The following is an 18,280-nucleotide window of genomic DNA, read 5'->3' as shown; positions in this document are numbered from 1 at the left end:
TAAAATTCCTCCAAGCCGATGTGCAGGACTGATCAGCAGTTACCAGAAACATTTGGTGAAGTTATTGTTGTACAAGGCGGTCTCACCAGTTACTGAAAGCAAAGGTTCACATACCTTTTCCAACAAATACATGTAATATTGGATCATTTTTCTCAATAAATAAATGAACAAGTATAATGTTTTTTTCTGTTATTTAATTGGGTTCTCTTCACATAGTTTTAGGACGGGTGAAGATCTGATCACACTTTAGGCCATATTTATGCAGAAACAAAAAATTCTACAAGATTCACAAACTTTCTAATACTACTGTACTTACCCAATGACTACAGTGCACACATTATACAGAGCCAAATGCAAACTGGACTCAGGAGAGGAAATTTTTTAAAAACTGAGATTATGGAGAATATATATTTATAAAAAAAATACAAAAATAAGCTGTTGAAATCATATTTATTAAGAGATTACTTATAGGAACCATAACTACAGAGTTGTTTTGTTCTTAGTCAAATATACATTTTTGATGGTGTCGATTATTTGGTAGATACCCTTGTCCTTTTGTTCCAAGAAAAGTTTGCTCCATACGACTTTGGTCTGGTCAACTTTACTTTCTTTTCTTCCACTTCATATTTCCAACCTGTCATGACGTTGAAAATTTTAATACATGAGCTTTTTGTTCCATGCATAATGGCCGCAGTTTTAAAGTTGTGTACTGAATCTTTATATCACCATAAATTATGGGAGCGCATGCAATTTCAATGCAGTTTTACTATGTAGTGAAAAGAGTAAGTTCCAAATCAAGTGAAATATACAGAATGAATGCTTAGATTACCGTAGGACATAGGTGTACTTTGAGAGAGCACTACTCTCTAAGTATTTCTGCCATATTCATCATGTGCATGAGTAATGTCTACAGATACAAGAAACTGAAATTTTTGTAATAAGTTATTAACCTAAATCATACCCTGTGCTCTTTCTTAATTCTCCATGCCAGCAAACAGACTCTGAATACGTCAATCCATCTTGTTCCCATATCTCTACATCCCCCTTTCCAGCTTACATCCAACCTAACATAAGAAATTGTAGCAGGAGGAGTAGGCCATCTGGTCCATTGAGCTGGCTCTGCCATTCAATAAGATAATGTCCGATCTTTCTGTGGTGGACTCAACTCTGTCTTTTCCCCATAACCCTTAATTCCTCATGCTATGCAAAAATCTATCTAACTGTGTCTTAAATATAATTAATGAGACTGTCTCTACTGCTTCCCTGGGCAGAGAATTCCACTGATTCACTACTCTCTGGGAAAAGCAGTTTCTCTTCATCTCCATTCTAATCTATTCTGCAAACCCTGAAACTATGTTCCCTAGTTCTAGTTTCACCTACCAGTGGAAACAACTGTACTATCTCTATCTTATCTATCACTTTCATAACTTTATATGTTTCTCCAATTACTCTCTCATTCTTCTGAATTCCAGTGAATCAAGTCCAAAGCTAACCCCCTCATCTCCAGAATCAACCTGATGAACCTGCCTGCACTGCTTCCAAAGTCAGTACATCTTATCTTAAGTAAAGATTGAGTCAAATCAAGTCAGCAAGGATCAATACTGTTGAATTTGGTACTTCTCACCTTTCTAATGTTTCAAATCATCAGACTGGTAACAGTACAGGATGAACATAAATTTGACAATTGAAAATATGTAAATCAAAGACAGATTCATATTCTGTTCCCTTGTCACTGTTATCACCTTACTGACAATATCTTGTGATAACCATATGAAACTCGACTCCAAGTTAAGCTCCATACCACATATTTATGACCTTACTAAGGTTGTCTATTTTTACATTCACAGCATTGCTCATCAGTCCTCTCATCTCAGTTTATGTCACTCAAACTCTCATTAATTCCTTTGTTATTTTCATTTAGCTATTCCAATTCCCAAATGGCCGATTTCCCTCAATCTACTGTTTGTAAACTTTACATCATCTAAAACTTTGCTCCCCACTCATAACTCAGTGGTAAGATATGGCAGAGTCTGATTCAGGTAATGCTTAAAGATCATTTAAAATAGATGACTGAAAACAAATTCCATCATGTTTGGAACCATGGAATATTAAAATTATAAAAACAATAATACATTCAATTAAACAAAATAAAATGGTAAACGCTTAACCGTCTTTCATGCCATCATGAATTTCATTCAAACTGACATAGTATTACAATTGTAAATGTGAAGCTAGAACTCAGTATGTGATAATCAAAAACTAATTTTAAAATGAATGCCCAGATTTGAAATAATAGCAAAATACCGTTCTTTTCCACAAAAGCAACCGCATCTTCCTTACTGGTAAAAGACAAAACGGTGTTTGACAGTGGATCAGCTCTGAAACAAAAACAAAACCTTTTACAACAATCAGACTTATATTAGTTTTCCTTCTATTTCATCTACACAAAACCCAAGCTATTATTTAAGAAATGGACAGTTGCCTAGCAAACTCAGCAGGAATATCAGGTAAGTATGATCATAACCAAGTTGTGCAATATCCAGATATTGAGAAATGTTATTCCTTCAACATCACTGGGCTAACATCTTCTAATTCTCTATCAAATATACCTTGTCGATACGGCAGCACCAAGTTAACAAGACTGAAGTGTTTTATCCCGGAAATTAGTTTTGCAAAAACCTTCAGTTAACTGCATCTGAATAATTGTAACTTGGAAATGCTCAACAGTAACTTAAAGAAAACAGATATATACATTTTATTTTGGTCTTCACGTTACAGTGTCTTCCTTTTATGAATCTCTTCTTTAGTAATTATCTTCATTAATAATCTGGGTAAAATCTGAAACCGACTACGTGGATGATAACTAATGGAATGCCCAAGGTGTAGAATATCAGGGTGTTAGCCCTGCAGGCCATACAGATCAATATCCAGATGTGGAGAGAAAGACAATTATGAATTGGGTGTTGTGTAATGATTCAGATTTATTAAGGAGCTTATGGTAAAGGAACCCTTAAAGAGGTATTGATCGCAATATGATAAAATTTGCCTGCAGCTTGAGAGAGAGAAGATAAAGTCAGATGTCTCACTACTACAATGGAGTACAGGGAATTACAGAGACATGGGAGAGGAGCTGGCCGAAGTTGATTGAAAGGGAAAGATCATGCCAGGCGCCTTCTTCAGTTCATGCCATGAAACAGCTTACTTCTCTTCTCTTATGTCTTTATTTTTTCAAGGTGGGTGTAGTTCTGTCAGTCTGTGATCTACAGTTCAAGCTACAGATCTTCGTAAGTGGTGGGTTTTCGGATGGACTATGCAACCTACTGGTTTGCTCTCTCCAGGAATGGCCTGGAAGATGTGCCCCCTTGGGGCTGGTAGGTTGGAACCTGGGAGCGGCCCTGTGGGTGACCCAGTTCCTCCCCGATTTCCCCTACTGAAGCTTCGTGGGAGACTGAAACACTGAGACAGCAGGTGGTGTGTTTGGTAATTGCTGGCTGCTATCAGAGGAAGGCCCCTGTACTCAAGCAATTCCTCTCTCTCTTTCGATGGAGTGTGAGAACCTGTCTGTCCTCAAAATCGTTGGGGGGGGGGGGGCGCTTGAAACAGTGACATGGAAGATTTAAACATCCGGACAGCGAGTTGCTGCTCTCTTGATGGAAAGAGAGAGTCTACCTGAGATACTAAAGTGCTGGTTGTGGACTGTAATTTGATGGACTCTTTGGTGTTTCTGCTGTTACGGGGGGGGGGGGGGGTGTTGATGCTGTTTACTGATGCCTGTGCGAAAGGAGGGGGAAGGGGAGGATTCGATGCTTCTATCGTTCAATGGGGTTTCTTTGTTTCGTAGATGTCTGTGAAGAGGGCAGATTTCAGGTTGTGTACTGGATACATACTCTGATATTAAATGTACTTTGAAACCTAAACACCAACAGGGATGACAACAGAATAGCAATGGCTAGAGCTTCTGGGGATAATTCGGAAAGCACAGGATAGATAAATCCTGAAAAATAAAAAAGCATTCTAAAGAGAGAATGAGGAAACTATGGATGACAAGTGAAGTCAAAGACAACATAAAGGTCATGATAATCGTTGGGGATTTTAACATGAAAGTGGATTGGGAAAACCAGGTCAGTAATGGACCTCAAGAGAGAGAATTTGTAGAATACCTAAGGGATGGCTTTTTAGAACAGCTTGTTGTTGAGCCCACTAGGGGATCGGCTGTGCTGGATTGGGGTGTTGTGCAATGATCTGGAGGTGATAAGAGAGCTTAGGGTTAAGGAACTCTTAGGGAACAGTGATCACAATATGATCGAGTTCATGTTGAAATGTGAGAGGGAAAAAATAAAATCCAATGTGTCGGTATTTCAGTGGAATAAAGGAAATTAAAATGGCATGAGAAGGGAACTGGCCGAAGTTGACTGGAAAGAGACAGTAGCAGGAAGGACAGCAGAGCAACAATGGCTGGAGTTCCTGCAAAAAGTAAGGGAAGGGCAAGACAGATATATTGCAAATAAGAAGAAATTTTCAAAGGGAAGAAGGACACTACCGTAGCTGACAAGTAATGTCAGAGCTAAAGTAAAAGCAAAAGAGAGGGCATACAAGGAAGCCAGAGCTAGTGGGAAGATAGAGAATTGGGAAGCTTTTAAAAACTTGCAGAAGGAAACTAAGAAGGTCATTAGGAAGGAAAAGATGAATTATGAAAGGAAGCTGGCAACTATTATCAAAAGAAGATACTAAAAGCTTTTTTAAGTATATAAAGGTTAAAAGAGAGTCGAGGGTAGATATACGACTAATATAAAATGATGCTGGAGATATTGTAATGAGAGATGCAGTGATGGCAGAGGAACTGCATGCATATTTTGCATCAGTCTTCACGGTGGAAGACGACTGCAGTATACTGCACATTCAAGAGTGTCAGGAAAGTGAAGTTTGTGCAGTAAAAATTACGACTGAGAAGGTGCTCAGGAAACTAATGGTCTGAGGGTGGATAATCTCCTGGACCTGATGGAATGCGCCCTCTGGTTCTGAAGGAAGTAGCTGGAGAGATTGCAGAAGCATTAACGATGATCTTTCAAGAATTGATAGACCCTGGCATTGTACTGGATGACTGGAAAATTGCAAATGTTACTTTGCTATTTAAGAAGGGTGGGAAAGAGCAGAAAGGAAACTATAGACCTATTAGCCTGACATCAGTGGTTGGGATGTTGTTGGAATTGATTATTCGGGATGAGATTATGGAGTACCTGGAGGCACATGACAAGATAGGCCAAAGCCACCAAGGTTTCCTGAAAGGAAAGCCCTGCCTAATAAACCTACTCCAAGTCTTTGAGGAAATTACAAGCAGGGTAAACAAAAGAGATGCAGTAGACGCAGTGTACTTGGATTTTCAGAAGGCCTTTGACAAGGTGCTGCACATGAGGTTGCTTAGCAAGAGAAGAGCCCATGGAATTACAGGGAAGTTACTAGCATGGATGGAGCACTGGCTGGTCGGCAGAAAACAGAGAGTTGGAATAAAAGGGTCTTATTCTGGCTGGTTGCCAGTTACCAGTGGAGTTCCACAGGAGTAGGTGTTTGGACTGCTGCTTTTTAGTGATGTATGTCAATGTTTTGGACTATGGTATTAGTGGATTTGTGGCTAAATTTGATGATACAAAGGTAGGTGGAAGAGCAGGTAGTTTTGAGGAAACAGAGAGCCTACAGAGAGACTTAGATAGTTTAGGGGGATGGGCAAAGAAGTGGCAAGTGAAATACAATGTTGGAAAGTGTATGGTCATGCACTTTTGTGGAAGAAATAAATGGGCAGACTATTATTTAGATGGGGAGAGAATTCAAAATGCAGAGATGAAAAAGGACTTGGTAGTCCTTGTGCAAAATACCCTAAAGGTTAACCTCCAGGTTGAGTCAGTTGTGGAGAAGGTGAATGAAATGTTGGCATTCATTTCTAAAGGTATAGAATATTGAGCAGGGATGAGATGTTGAGGCTCTATAAGGCACTCGTGAGACGACACTTGGAGTATTGTGTGCAGTTTTGGGCTCCTTATTTTAGAAAAGATAGACTGACATTGGAGAGGGTTCAGAAAAGATTCACAAGAATGATTCCAGGAATGAAAGGGTTACTATACGAGGAACGTCTAGCAGCTCTTGGGCTGTATTCCCTGGAGTTCAGGAGAATGAGGGGGAATCTCATAGAAACATTCTGAATGTTAAAAGGCCTGAACAGATTAGATATGGCAAGGTTATTTCCCATGGTAGGGGATCCTAGGACAAGAGGGCATGACTTCAGGATTGAAGGACGTCCATTTAGAACTGAGATACGGAGAAATTACTTTAGTCAGAGGGTGGTAGATCTGTGGAATTTGTTGCCACAAGAGGCAGTGGAGGCCAAGTCATTGGGTGTATTTAAGGCAGAGATAAATAGGTTCTTGATTAGCCAGGGCATCAAAGGGGTGAAGGCAGGGGAGTGGGGATGACTGGAAGAATTGGATCAGCCCATGATTGAATAGTGGAGTACACTCGATAGGCTGAATGGCTCACTTCTGCTCCTATATCTTATGGTCTTATTGTCTTAAAAGAGAGGGACAATAATATAGCAAAAATTAGTGGGAAGTTAGAAGATTGATACGTTTTTAAAAACCAACAGCAGGCAATTAAAAAAGCCAGACTGAGAAGAGAAATGAAATATGAAGGTAAGCTGATCAATATCAGAGGATACCAAACGTTTTTTCAGATATATAGAGAGTAAGAGAGGTGAGAGTGGATATCGGACCACCGGAAAATGACACTACAGAGGTAGTAAAAGGGGACAAAGGAATGGTGGATGGCCTTAACTATTTTGCAGCAGTCTTGACCGTGGAAGATACTAGCAGAAGGATCCAATCACAACAAGAGAAAATCTGCAGATGCTGAAAATCCAATCAACACACACAAAATGCTGGAGTAAGTCAGCAGGCCAGGCAACATCTATGGAAAAGAGTACAGTTGACATTTCCGGCCAAGACCCTTCAGCAGGACTGGAGAAAAAAGATGAGGAGTAGAGTTAAAAGGATGAGAGAGGGGAGGGAGAAACACAAGGTGATAGGTGAAACCGGGAGGGGATGGGTGAAGTAAACGACTAGGAAGTTGGTTGGTGAAAGAGATACAGGGCTGGAGAAAGGGGGAATCAAATAGGGGAGGATGCAGGTCATGAAAAAAAGAAAAGGGGGCAGGAACACCAGAGATGGGCAGGCAAGGAGATAAGGTGAGAGAGGGAAAAAGAGATGGGGAATGGTGAAGGGGGTGGAGGGAGGGGCATTACCGGAAATCTGCGAAATTGATGTTCATGCCATCAGGTTGGAGGCTACCTAGACAGAATATAAGATGTTTTTCCTCCAACCTGAGTGTGGCCTTATCACAACAGTAGAGGAGGCCATGGATAGACATAATCAGAATGGGAATGGAAAGTGGAATTAAATTGGGTGGCCACTAGGATATCCCGCTTTTTTTGGCAGACAAAGAGCGTAGGTGCTTGGCAAAGCAGTCTCCCAATCTACGTCAGGTCTCACCAGCATACAGGAGGCCACACCGGGAGCAATAAACACAGTATATGGCTCCAAAAGACTCACAGGTGAAGTATAGACTCACCTGGAAGGGCTGTCTGGGGAGCTGAATGGTAGTGAGGGAAGAGGTGTAGGGTCCACTGTAGCACTTGTTCCACTTGCAAGGATAAGTGCCGGGAGGGAGATCAATGGGGAGGGGCAAATGGACAAGGGAGTCACATAAGGAGCAATCCCTGCAGAAAGCTGAAAATGAGGGGAGTGGGGTGCCGGGGGAGATGTGCTTGCTGGTAGGATTCCGTTGAAGTGGCGGAAGTTGTGGAGAACTATGTGCTGGACGCGGAGGCTGGTGTGGTGGTAGGTGAGCACAAGAGGAACCCTATCCCTGGTAGGTTGGAGGGAGGATGAGGTGAGAGCAGATGTTTGTGAAATGGGAGAAAGTGTAGTCGCTATACTAAGGTGGTGCTTGAGAAGCTGAAAGGTCTGAAGATAGGTAAGTCACCTGGAACAGATGGACTACTCCCCAGGGGTCTGAAAGAGGTAGCTGAAGAGATTGTGGAGGCATTATTAATGATCTTTGAAGAATCACTAGGTTCTGGAAAGGTACCAGAGGAGGATTAGAAGATTGCAAATGTCACTCCACTTTTTAAGAGCAGGAGGAGGAAGAAAGGAAATTATAGGCCAGTTAGTCTGACTTAAGTGGTTGGGAAGATATTAGAGTCCACTACTAAGGAAGAGGCTTCGGGATACTTAGAAGCACACAATCAAATAGGCCAAAGTCAGTCTGGTTTCTTTAAGGGGAAATCTTTCCTGACAGATCTGCTGAAATTCTTTGACTGGAGCCCTGTGACTAATGTAGTGCTGCAGGAATCAGTGCTGAGTCCGTTGTTGTTTGTTATCTACATCAATGATCTGGATGATAATGTGGTTAACTGGATCAGCAAATTTGCAAATGACATCAAGATTGGGGGTGTACAGGACAGAGGAGAAGACTATCAAAGCTTGTAATGGGATCTGGAACAGCTGGAAAAACAGGCTGAAAAATGGCAGATGGAATTTAATGCAGACAAGTGCATTGGGAGGACCAACCAGGATAGGTCTTACACAGTGAGTGGTAGGGCACTGAAGAGTGTGGCAGAAAAAAGGGATCTGGGAATAGAGGTCCATAATTCGTTGAAAGCGATGGCACAGGTGGATAGGGTCATAAAGCTTAAGAAACATTGGACTTCAGAGATCAAAGTATTGAGTATAGGACTTGGGATGTTATGTTGAAATTGTTGGTGAGGCCTAATTTGGAGTATTATGTGCAGTTTTGGTCACTTACCTACAGGAAAGATGTAAATAAGATTGAAAGAGTACACAGAAAATTTATAAAAATGTTCCCAGGACTGGAGGACCTGTGTTACAGAGAAATTTTGAATATATTAGGAGTTCATTCCCTAGAGTGTAGAAGAATGAGGGGAGATTTGATAGAGGTATACAAAATTATGAGGGATATAGATAGTGGAAAAAGCCAGCTTGCATTTACCCTGAGGTTGAGTGGGAGTACAACTACAGGTCATGGGTTAAGGGTGAAAATGAAATGTTTAAGGGGAACATGAGGGGAAACGTCTTCACTCAGAGAGTGGTGAGAATGCCAGTGCAAGTGGTGGTGCAATTTCAATTTCAACATTCAAGAGAAGTTTGGATAGGTATGGAGGGCTCTGATCCGGGCGCAGGTCAATGGGACTATGCATTTTAAATGGTTTGGCACAGAATGGATAGACCGAATGGTGTGTTTCTGTGCTGTAGTTTTCTATGACTTTAATGCTATTTTATAAAACAAAGAGCTGCCAATGCTTGTTTCATAAATGCATTTCTCAACACTTTCCCAATCTGAAATACTTTGGCCATTGAAATTTACAAATTGCTGTAAAAACATAATTCACTGGCACAGAAGTCGACTTCTAATAGTTACGCTGATTGACCTTCCTTTCCAGGAGTCAAAGAGCTAAACACTTCTTCCTTTCTTGCCTAACATGCACTCACAGTAGCCAACTTCTCAGATTCATTTTCTCCTCCTTAGTTTGGCAAAATAATTTAAAAACAGTGGAGCAAGTGATGACTTCATCAATATAAAAGCTGCCAGTCTGGATCATTATAGACAATCTTGAGAACTTAAGATCCTGTAACTTATAATACAGAACCACTAGCTAACGTCTTTGACACAGCTTCCAGATTAAAATTTTATTTATATGACAGGATTAGATAGCATAAATGGAAACAAACTATTGTGCTGATTAGCTGACAACTCAAGTACCAATAGAATACAGATTTAAGATGTTAGACAAATGATAGAGAAGTTAGATAGAACAAATTTGAAGGAGAAGAAATTTACTAAAAAATGTCAACTCCAAAAATCTAATCAAACGTTTTATTTTATACCTTTGTCTCACATACTGAATTTATAAGTTTCACTCAGCCCTCCTTCAGTCTCTCCTCAGAACAAAAATGTTCTATCAACAGGCAACATCCTAGTGAATCTTCTTTGCACTCTCACTATTGCAATTACACTTTTCCTATGTTGCTGTGGCTATAAGTGCACCATAATGCACTTATGATGTACCATAACTATCCTACTCTTTATTGTATGCTGTAGCTAATGAAGGTTAGTGCCCTGAAAAATGTCACCATTTTATTCTACCCATGCTGCCACCTTCAAGGATCCTCGGACTTGTACACCAAGGCCCCCCATTCTTAAATACTGTTAAGGGCTTCCCAGTCATTGTATATTTCTTACCCTTATCAGTCCTCCCATTGCCTCATACTGGTCAGGATTCAATTCCCTCTGCCTGCTTTACCAAATGATCAATATCTTCTGGCAATCCATGACTACTGTTGAAGCTTCTAATTTTTGTCTCCACAGAGGAGGGCAGATGGTGGCAGTGCTACCTCCTGTTCAAATGTTCAATATACATGTCAAGCAATAAGGATCCCAGCACTAATCCTCATGGTACATCAATGGTCAAAAGTTTTCAATGACAAAAACAACCTTCACCACCTCCATGTCTTCTTCTAGCAAATTAATTTTGGATCCAATTGGCCTTGGATCCCATGGGTCAAAACTTTTGGACAAATCTCCCACAAGGAACTTGGTCAAAGGTGATACTGCAGTATGCACTGCCCTTATCAACACATTTGTTACCTTAATCAAATTGGTCAGACAGAATCTTCACCTAATACGTCCACGCCAACTGTTTTTAAATTAATTCCTACCTTCCTGAGTGTAGATTAATGCTGTCCTTCATATTTTTTCCAAGAACATATCTACCACTGGTGTCAGACCCACAGGCTTGTTAATATCTCTGCAGCCTTTGAATAAAGGTACATTTCCAGTCATTTAGCACCTCACCTGCAGCTAGCAAAGATTTGGAAATCAGCCAGAACTGGAGCATCCCTTCCTTTGCCAATACCCCACAACCCCACCATACCCTCCCCCACCCCATATAGCCTAGGAACATCTCATCAGGTTCTAAAGATTTACCCACTTTTAAGCCCACTAAAATAACAAATACTTCTCAACATTCTGTTCTTCACCCTCCTATTTATTTACACTTCACTTCTTCGGTGCCTTATCGTTCCCTTCATTCTTCATGAAGCATTGCAGAAACGCCTTCTTGGCCATCAGATCTCACTGTTGGTCACATCCACCCAGACTGCCAGTCTGGACTTCACATGCTAGGGCAGGCATATCCCTGTTTTAGCAGGTATGAGGTCTGCCAGTTATCCTTACCTGGTTTAACCCGACTGTTGAAGCGGTCTACCGTGGTGAGGCCGCAAACAGCTACTTGGAGCCATAGGTAAGAGCTGAGGGTCCAGGGGGACCAAAGGTGAGTGAGCTGTCCCAGAATAGACACGACAAGCCTCTTCACCAGAGATGCCACCACTCCATGGATACCCCATACAATGCAGCATACATTGGATAAATTCCTCCGTTGATAACTATTAGGAACTAGCACACAGTTTTATAGTACTGTAGTAGCATTGGTAATGCTGTAGTGTGTTTGGTATTTCATTTAAATACATAATTTGTTACTCAGTTAAATGGTAGTTTATCTTTTTAACTATTCCACAAACCTTCAGCTAAATGGGGAAGCCGCTTAATTAGGCCAAAATGTTCTGTCCTAATGAACTGGAACCCACTGTATATCTTTGTGGCTCTCTGACTCCAAGCATTTTGCATTTTCTCAGTTACTGGCAGTCTGCAGTTGTATTAATACTTCTGTCTACAAACCTGCTCAAAACTCATAACTTTGGTTACATAGTTGTTAAATTTTCCTGACTCTACTATAATAACTTGTACACTCTTCTTTGAAGTACCATGGAGCATATTACTTTAAGAGCAATAAATAAATTAGTTGCTGCTGACAGAACGTACAGTGTGTAACATTTCTTTGTTGACAAATGGCCTGTTCTAAGTTAATGGTTTACTAGGAATAAACTGCCAGGCCAAATAGGTGAATTAAGTTTATTGGACGAGGCCAATATTTGAACAGCGTTTTGAACAAGAAGAAGCAAGTGTTATAAATCCTTTTCATATGTGGTTTACAAAAAGGCCATGCAATATATTTTGTGGGAAAACAGGTTTAAGAGAAGAAGAAATTTAACCCAAATTCATTTATACTTCATAATTCAGCAAATTATTAAAGATAAGACTTACGTCGATGCCCAACCCATTAAAGGATTTTCCCAGCGTTCCCTTGTGTCAAACTCTATTTTCCATAGTTTTGTGTTGTTTGTGCCAGATTGCATTGCATTCCGTGCTGGAACAAAAATCCTCACTTTCCGTGTTTTTACTTGGTCTTCTGGAACCCCAGTTATTGGACTGATATCCTAGATGTCAGAAACAGAAGATGGTAAATCACAAATTCCAAATACACTGATAGTTCTTACTCTGTGAGCTCTTCCCAAAACAGGATGCTGCATCACTCAAATACAAAGAAGGTTTGTAAATCATTGCACATCCAAAGCAGCATGCAATGAATCTTTAACTATCTTATCAGGAAACTATGTGATAATTATGGTATCTGTGGTATTGTTTAAACTTTTCTACACATCAAATGAGTAGCAGCTGTGTTTTCCTCTGAACAATGTAAGAGTCAATATCACCACAGTCACAGCGAACATTGTATTATTTCAAATTAGTTTTGATTTTTGTTGTGACATTTTGACTTCCTATCTTTTTATGTCTTCTGTAGTTTTCATGTTTTGAAACTGAAACTAGCCTGAGATCTTGGCTAATAACTTTATGAATTCTCACTGCAGGCTACTAAAAAAGCAAGCTATCATTGTAATGATATAAACTATTTGTAAGATATTTCTTAATTTATTTAATTCAGCCCTGATTAAGGAAATCATTTTTTTTTCAAACCTGTGCATGGTATATGAGGGGGAAGGAATGAATAGATGCTGCTTATGAGCACAAAATTGCTTCATACTTCACTACAAATTAGAACTTTCTCTGGCATTGTTCTTGATGATGGTCTTGAAAGCAGCCTCAAGTATGAAACGCCAATTAAATCATCACAACAGAGAACAATCAAGACATGCCTTTGCAAACTTGAGCAGAAGGAAGGAGAGTCTCTTACACAGAAAACCAAAGATGAGTGAAGCAAGTCAAACAAAAATGCATGACATTACTCAATCTCATATAGGTACTGGCTAAATGACAAATTAAACTAAGTATGTTTTCACCAGTATATAAACAGAATATTATTTCTATTACTGGAGCCTTATCCAGAAGACAGGAAACATGCATTTGTGTCTAACCACTTCAGCAGGCAGCTGGATGAGGGAGGGAAGAGAAGGGGGGTAAAAATGGTTAAATTCATTTAATTATGTTATATCTGAATTATAAAAATGATTTAAATAATGATGAGCTTAATGAGCAGTCTTTAAAACCTCTCCAGTTCACTACTGATCTTCAAAGAAGAAGGGACTTTCTTACCTGGCCCTCATATACAGTATATACAACATCAATTTCAATGATGTGATTGACTTTCAATTGCCCTCTAAAATGGCTCAGAGACCAATTTGGGTCAGGCAGCAATTAGAGATATATAATAAATGCTAGTCTTGCCCAAAACATGCTCATCTCAGGAACAAGCATTAATTTAAAAAAAATACGGGGAGCAACTCAGAAAAAATTGTGTTCTAATTTATTGCAAACAAATTATCTTTCTCAGCTATATATTTTGCTACCGAGGCCAAATTCACAATCTCTCTTTTGCACAGGATAAAAGGACCTATTAAATCTTATGATCCAGTGCTCATCATGAAAGTTCTTGTAGAATGAAAAAAATACCAGATTTAAACAATTAACAGATGTTTAGTTTTTACTGACTGTGCCAAACATATCCTCCTTAAAATGAATAGAATGGAAAAATATAACTGAACAAGCAACAGAAGTATTTTTGCTAGTCCCATTTTCAATTTGCACATAAGAACTTCAAAATATTCTGAATATTAATATTATTTCACCAAACTGCTCTTTGTGAATATCAATACTTCACTTGTCTTTCGTACTCCCAGACAGAATCATCATCTGCCAGTCAATAAGCAGTTTCTTATAGAGTAACCATCCGATTAATGGAACTGATCAGAATCAGAAGAATCGTACACCGTTAGGTCCGATTGATCAAAGAAAAATGCTTACTTTTCATAGCACGCAAATAACTGATTTGACTTTCCATCTATATTTATGCATAACACTTGTCAGATCTGCTGTCATTTATCAGTTCATTTAGGAAGTGACTGTTTTAAAGCAGCAAAATCATCAAGCTTTTAAAAATTATGTCTAATAAACAATAAAATTATAGGATTAAGAAATGGCACAATACATTACTAATTACTAAACATTTTTGTGAGGCCCTGTGAATGTTGACATTTCTAAAGACAAGATCAACCTTTCTTTTCATTTGTGAGTTATAATTAAACATAAATGAAAACAATATCTGAGTAGGTCAACAACTACTGTAACTACAGAATCTGAAAAGCTATACTCTCTAGCTCATGCTGCAGCTAGACTCTGGTCCCCATCATTCAATTCCACAATCCAAACAAATGGATTGAAGGGTCCAAAAATATGGAAAATTGCCTCAATCCAAGTAAGCATCTATCCTGAATGTGTTTCGATTTCTTGCTCTACAATGTGAGATAAGCAAATCATCCATTTTGTAAATATGGCACTGTCAAGAAAAATAAGTGTTCTATCTAAAATTCTCTAGAAAATTGCATACTAGTTAATATTTGCAAAGTAAAAACAACTGCAGGTGCTGAAAAATGTTGAGTATATTCAGGCAGGCAGTATATTTGAGAGAGTGAGAGTAAACAAAATTCTAGCCTAAGGGCTCTAAGGGAGCGGCCTTGTCAAGGGAAGTGCCTTGTGAGGAAAGTGCAAGCCTTTGGCTCGAGAGTCTTTGGCGAGGAGGCTGAAAGAGGACACTATGCCACAGTAGGAAAGGGGGAGAAGTAGTGAAGAAATGACCGCTAGGCTGATTCAGTGTGCTGCGTGCATGATGTGGGAGGTCAGGGACACTGATGGTGCCTCTGGCTCCTACAACTGTGGAAAATGTGTCCAGATTCAGCTTCTGAAGGACCATATTGCAGCATTGGAGAAGCAACTGGATGACCTCAGGTTCATCCGGGAAAACGAGAGTTTTCTGGACAGGACCTACAGTGAGGTCGTTACACCGAGGATACCGGAAGAGAGAAGGGTGGCGACGATGAGGAAGGAAAGGACGCTTGAAGTACTGGAGATCCTGGGGGGATGTACCTCTCCTAAACAGGTTCACCCTCTTGCAAGCTGTCGGGACAGAAGACACTGCCAGCCTGAGAGGCGGTCAGCTCTGCCAGTCGAAAATTGGCTCTGAAGCAAAGCCGAGGAGACAGACGTCAGGCAGAGCCGTGGTAGTAGGAGACTCCATAGTGAGAAGTGCAGAAATCTGCAGCAACAAGCAAGATTTAAGGATGGTGTGTTGCCTCCCTGGTACCAGGATCCAGGACATCATGGACCGATTGCAGGGAATCCTCAAGGATGAAGGTGAACATCCAGAAGTGGTGGTGCATGTCGGCACAAATGACGTGGGGAAGAAGAGGAAAGACATTCTACAGAGTGAATTCAGAGAACTCGGAAGAAGGCTGAAAAGCAGGACTTCCAGGTGGTTATCTCCGGTTTGCTTCCAGTTTCTCGTGCTAGAGTGGGCAGGAACAGGGAGATAATGGATCTGAAAGTGTGGCTGAGGAACTGGTGCAGGAAGCAAGGATTTACATTCTTGGACCACTGGGGTATGTTTTGTGGTAAGGATGAATTGTACAGAAGGGACGGGTTGCACCTTAATAGGCAGGGGACCAGCATTCTGGCAGGCAGGTTTGCCACTGCAACACGGATGTGTTTAAACTAAGTAGTTGGGGGGGGGGGGGGGGGGAGGGGACGAACTGCAAATATAAGGATAGAGTTAAAGGGAAAGTGAGAATAAGAAAAGTTAAGAAAGACAACAGAATCAACAGAGCAGAAAGCTCAAGAAGGGATCATACAGTATGGCCAAGTGAAACAGGAATTGATATGAAAGGTGAGGGGAGTAATGAATTCAAAGTATATATGAATGCACGAAGTATAAAAAATAAAGTAAACCAGCTTGAGGCACAGTTGGAAATTGGCAAGTATGATGTTGTGGGAATAACAGAGACATGGCTTCAAGTGGACAGGGCCTAGGAAATGAATATTCAAGGGTATACGTCCTATGGAAAGGACAGATTGATGGGCAGAGGGGGTGGGGTGGCTCTGTTGGTGAGGAATGATATTCAGTCCCTTGCGAGGGGGAACACAGAATCAGGCGACGTAGAGTCAGTATGGATAGAACTGAGAAATTCTAAGGGTAGAAAGACCCTAATGGGAGTTATCTACAGGCCCCCAAAAAGTAGTCTGGATGTAGGGTGTAAGTTGAATCAAGAGTTAAAATTGGCATGTAGCAAAGGTAATGCCACAGTTGTTACGGGGGATTTCAACATGCAGGTAGACTGGAAGAATCAGGTTGGTACTGGACCCCAAGAAAGGGAGTTTGTGGAGTGCCTCCGAGATGGATTCTTAGAACAGTTTGTACTGGAGAGAAGGCAATTCTAGATTTAGTGTTGTGCAATGAACCGGATTTGATCAGGGACCTCAAGGTAAAGGAGCCATTAGGAGGTAGTGACCATAATATGATAAGTTTTAACCTACAAATTGAGAGGGAGAAGGGAAAATCGGAAGTGTCAGTATTACAGTTGAACAAAGGGAACTATGGAGCTATGAGGGAGGAGCTGGCCAAAGTTCGATGGAACAATACCCTAGCAGGGATGACAGTCGAACAACAATGTCAGGTATTTCAAGGTAAGAAGGTGCAGGATCAGTTCAGTCCAAAGAGGAAGAAAGATCCTAAGGGGAGTAAGGGGAGGCTGTGGCTGACAAGGAAAGTAAAGGACAGTATAAAGATAAAAGAGAAGAAGTATAACATAGCAAAGATGAGTAGGAAGCCGGAGGATTGGGAAACTTTTAAAGAGCAACAGAAGATAACTAAAAAGGTAATACACGGAGAGAAAAATGAGTAAACTAGCCAAGGATATAAAGGAGGATAGTAAAAGCTTCTGCAGGTATGCAAAAAGGAAAAAAATAGTTCAGACCAAAATTGGGCCCTTGAAGACAGAAAAGGGTGAATTTATTATGGGGAACAAGGAAATGACAGACGAGTTGAACAGGTACTTTGGATCTGTCTTCACTCGGGAAGACACAAACAATCTCCCAGATATAATAGTGGCCAAAGGTCCTAGGGTAATGGATGAACTAAAGGAAATTTATATTAGGCAAGAAATGGTGTTGGATAGACTGCTGGTTCTGAAGGCTGATAAGTCCCCGGGACCTGATGGTCTGCATCCCAGGGTACTTAAGGAGGTGGCTTTAGAAATCGTGGACACATTGGTAATCATTTTCCAATGTTCTATAGACCCAGGATCAGTTCCTGTGGATAGGAGGGTGGCTGATGTTGTTCCACTTTTCAAGAAAGCAGGGAGAGAGAAAACAGGGAATTATAGACTGGTTAGCCTGACGTCAGTGGTGGGAAAGATGCTGGAGTCAATTAAAAAAGATGAAATTACGACACATTTGGATGGCAGTAACAGGATAGGTCCGAGTCAGCATGGATTTACAAAGGGGAAATCGTGCTTGACTAACCTTCTGGAATTTTTTGAGGATGTAAGTACGAAAATGGACAAGGGAGAGCCAGCGGATGTAGTGTACCTGGACTTTCAGAAAGCCTTTGAGAAAGTTCCACATAGGGCACATGGTATTGGGGGCAGAGTACTGACATGGATTGAAAATTGGCTGACTGACAGGAAACAAAGAGTAGTGATTAACGGGTCCCTTTCAGAATGGCAGACGGTGACCAGTGGGGTACCGCAGGGTTCAGTGCTGGGACCGCAGCTGTTTACAATATACATTAATGATTTAGATGAAGGGATTAAAAGTAACATTAACAAATTTGCAGATGACACAAAGCTGGATGGCAGTGTGAAATGTGAGGAGGATGTTATGAGAATGCAGGATGACTTAGACAGGCTGGGTGAGTGGGCGGATGCATGGCAGATGCAGTTTAATGTGGATAAGTGTGAGGTTATCCACTTTGGTGTTAAGAACAGGAAGGCAGATTATTATCTAAATGGAGTTGTTAGGAAAAGGGGAAGTA

General features: G+C 40.6%; 1 protein-coding gene across 1 annotated transcript in view; it reads right to left on the bottom strand.

The window, feature by feature from the left end:
- Nucleotides 1-433: 433 nt before the first annotated feature.
- The window catches only part of ndufs4 (NADH:ubiquinone oxidoreductase subunit S4), a 106,948-nt gene continuing 89,101 nt past the window's right edge, over nt 434-18,280 (bottom strand). The window contains 3 exon segments of the mRNA XM_072252504.1: nt 434-634; nt 2,305-2,378; nt 12,226-12,398. Coding sequence (XP_072108605.1) covers nt 531-634; nt 2,305-2,378; nt 12,226-12,398 — 351 coding nt within the window. The 3' untranslated portion in view covers nt 434-530.

The sequence above is a fragment of the Mobula birostris genome, chromosome 3, assembly GCF_030028105.1.
Source record: "Mobula birostris isolate sMobBir1 chromosome 3, sMobBir1.hap1, whole genome shotgun sequence".
NCBI classification, from domain to species: domain Eukaryota; kingdom Metazoa; phylum Chordata; class Chondrichthyes; order Myliobatiformes; family Myliobatidae; genus Mobula; species Mobula birostris.
Note: the sequence above shows the minus strand (reverse complement) of the source record. Positions and strands in the feature narration are given on the sequence as shown.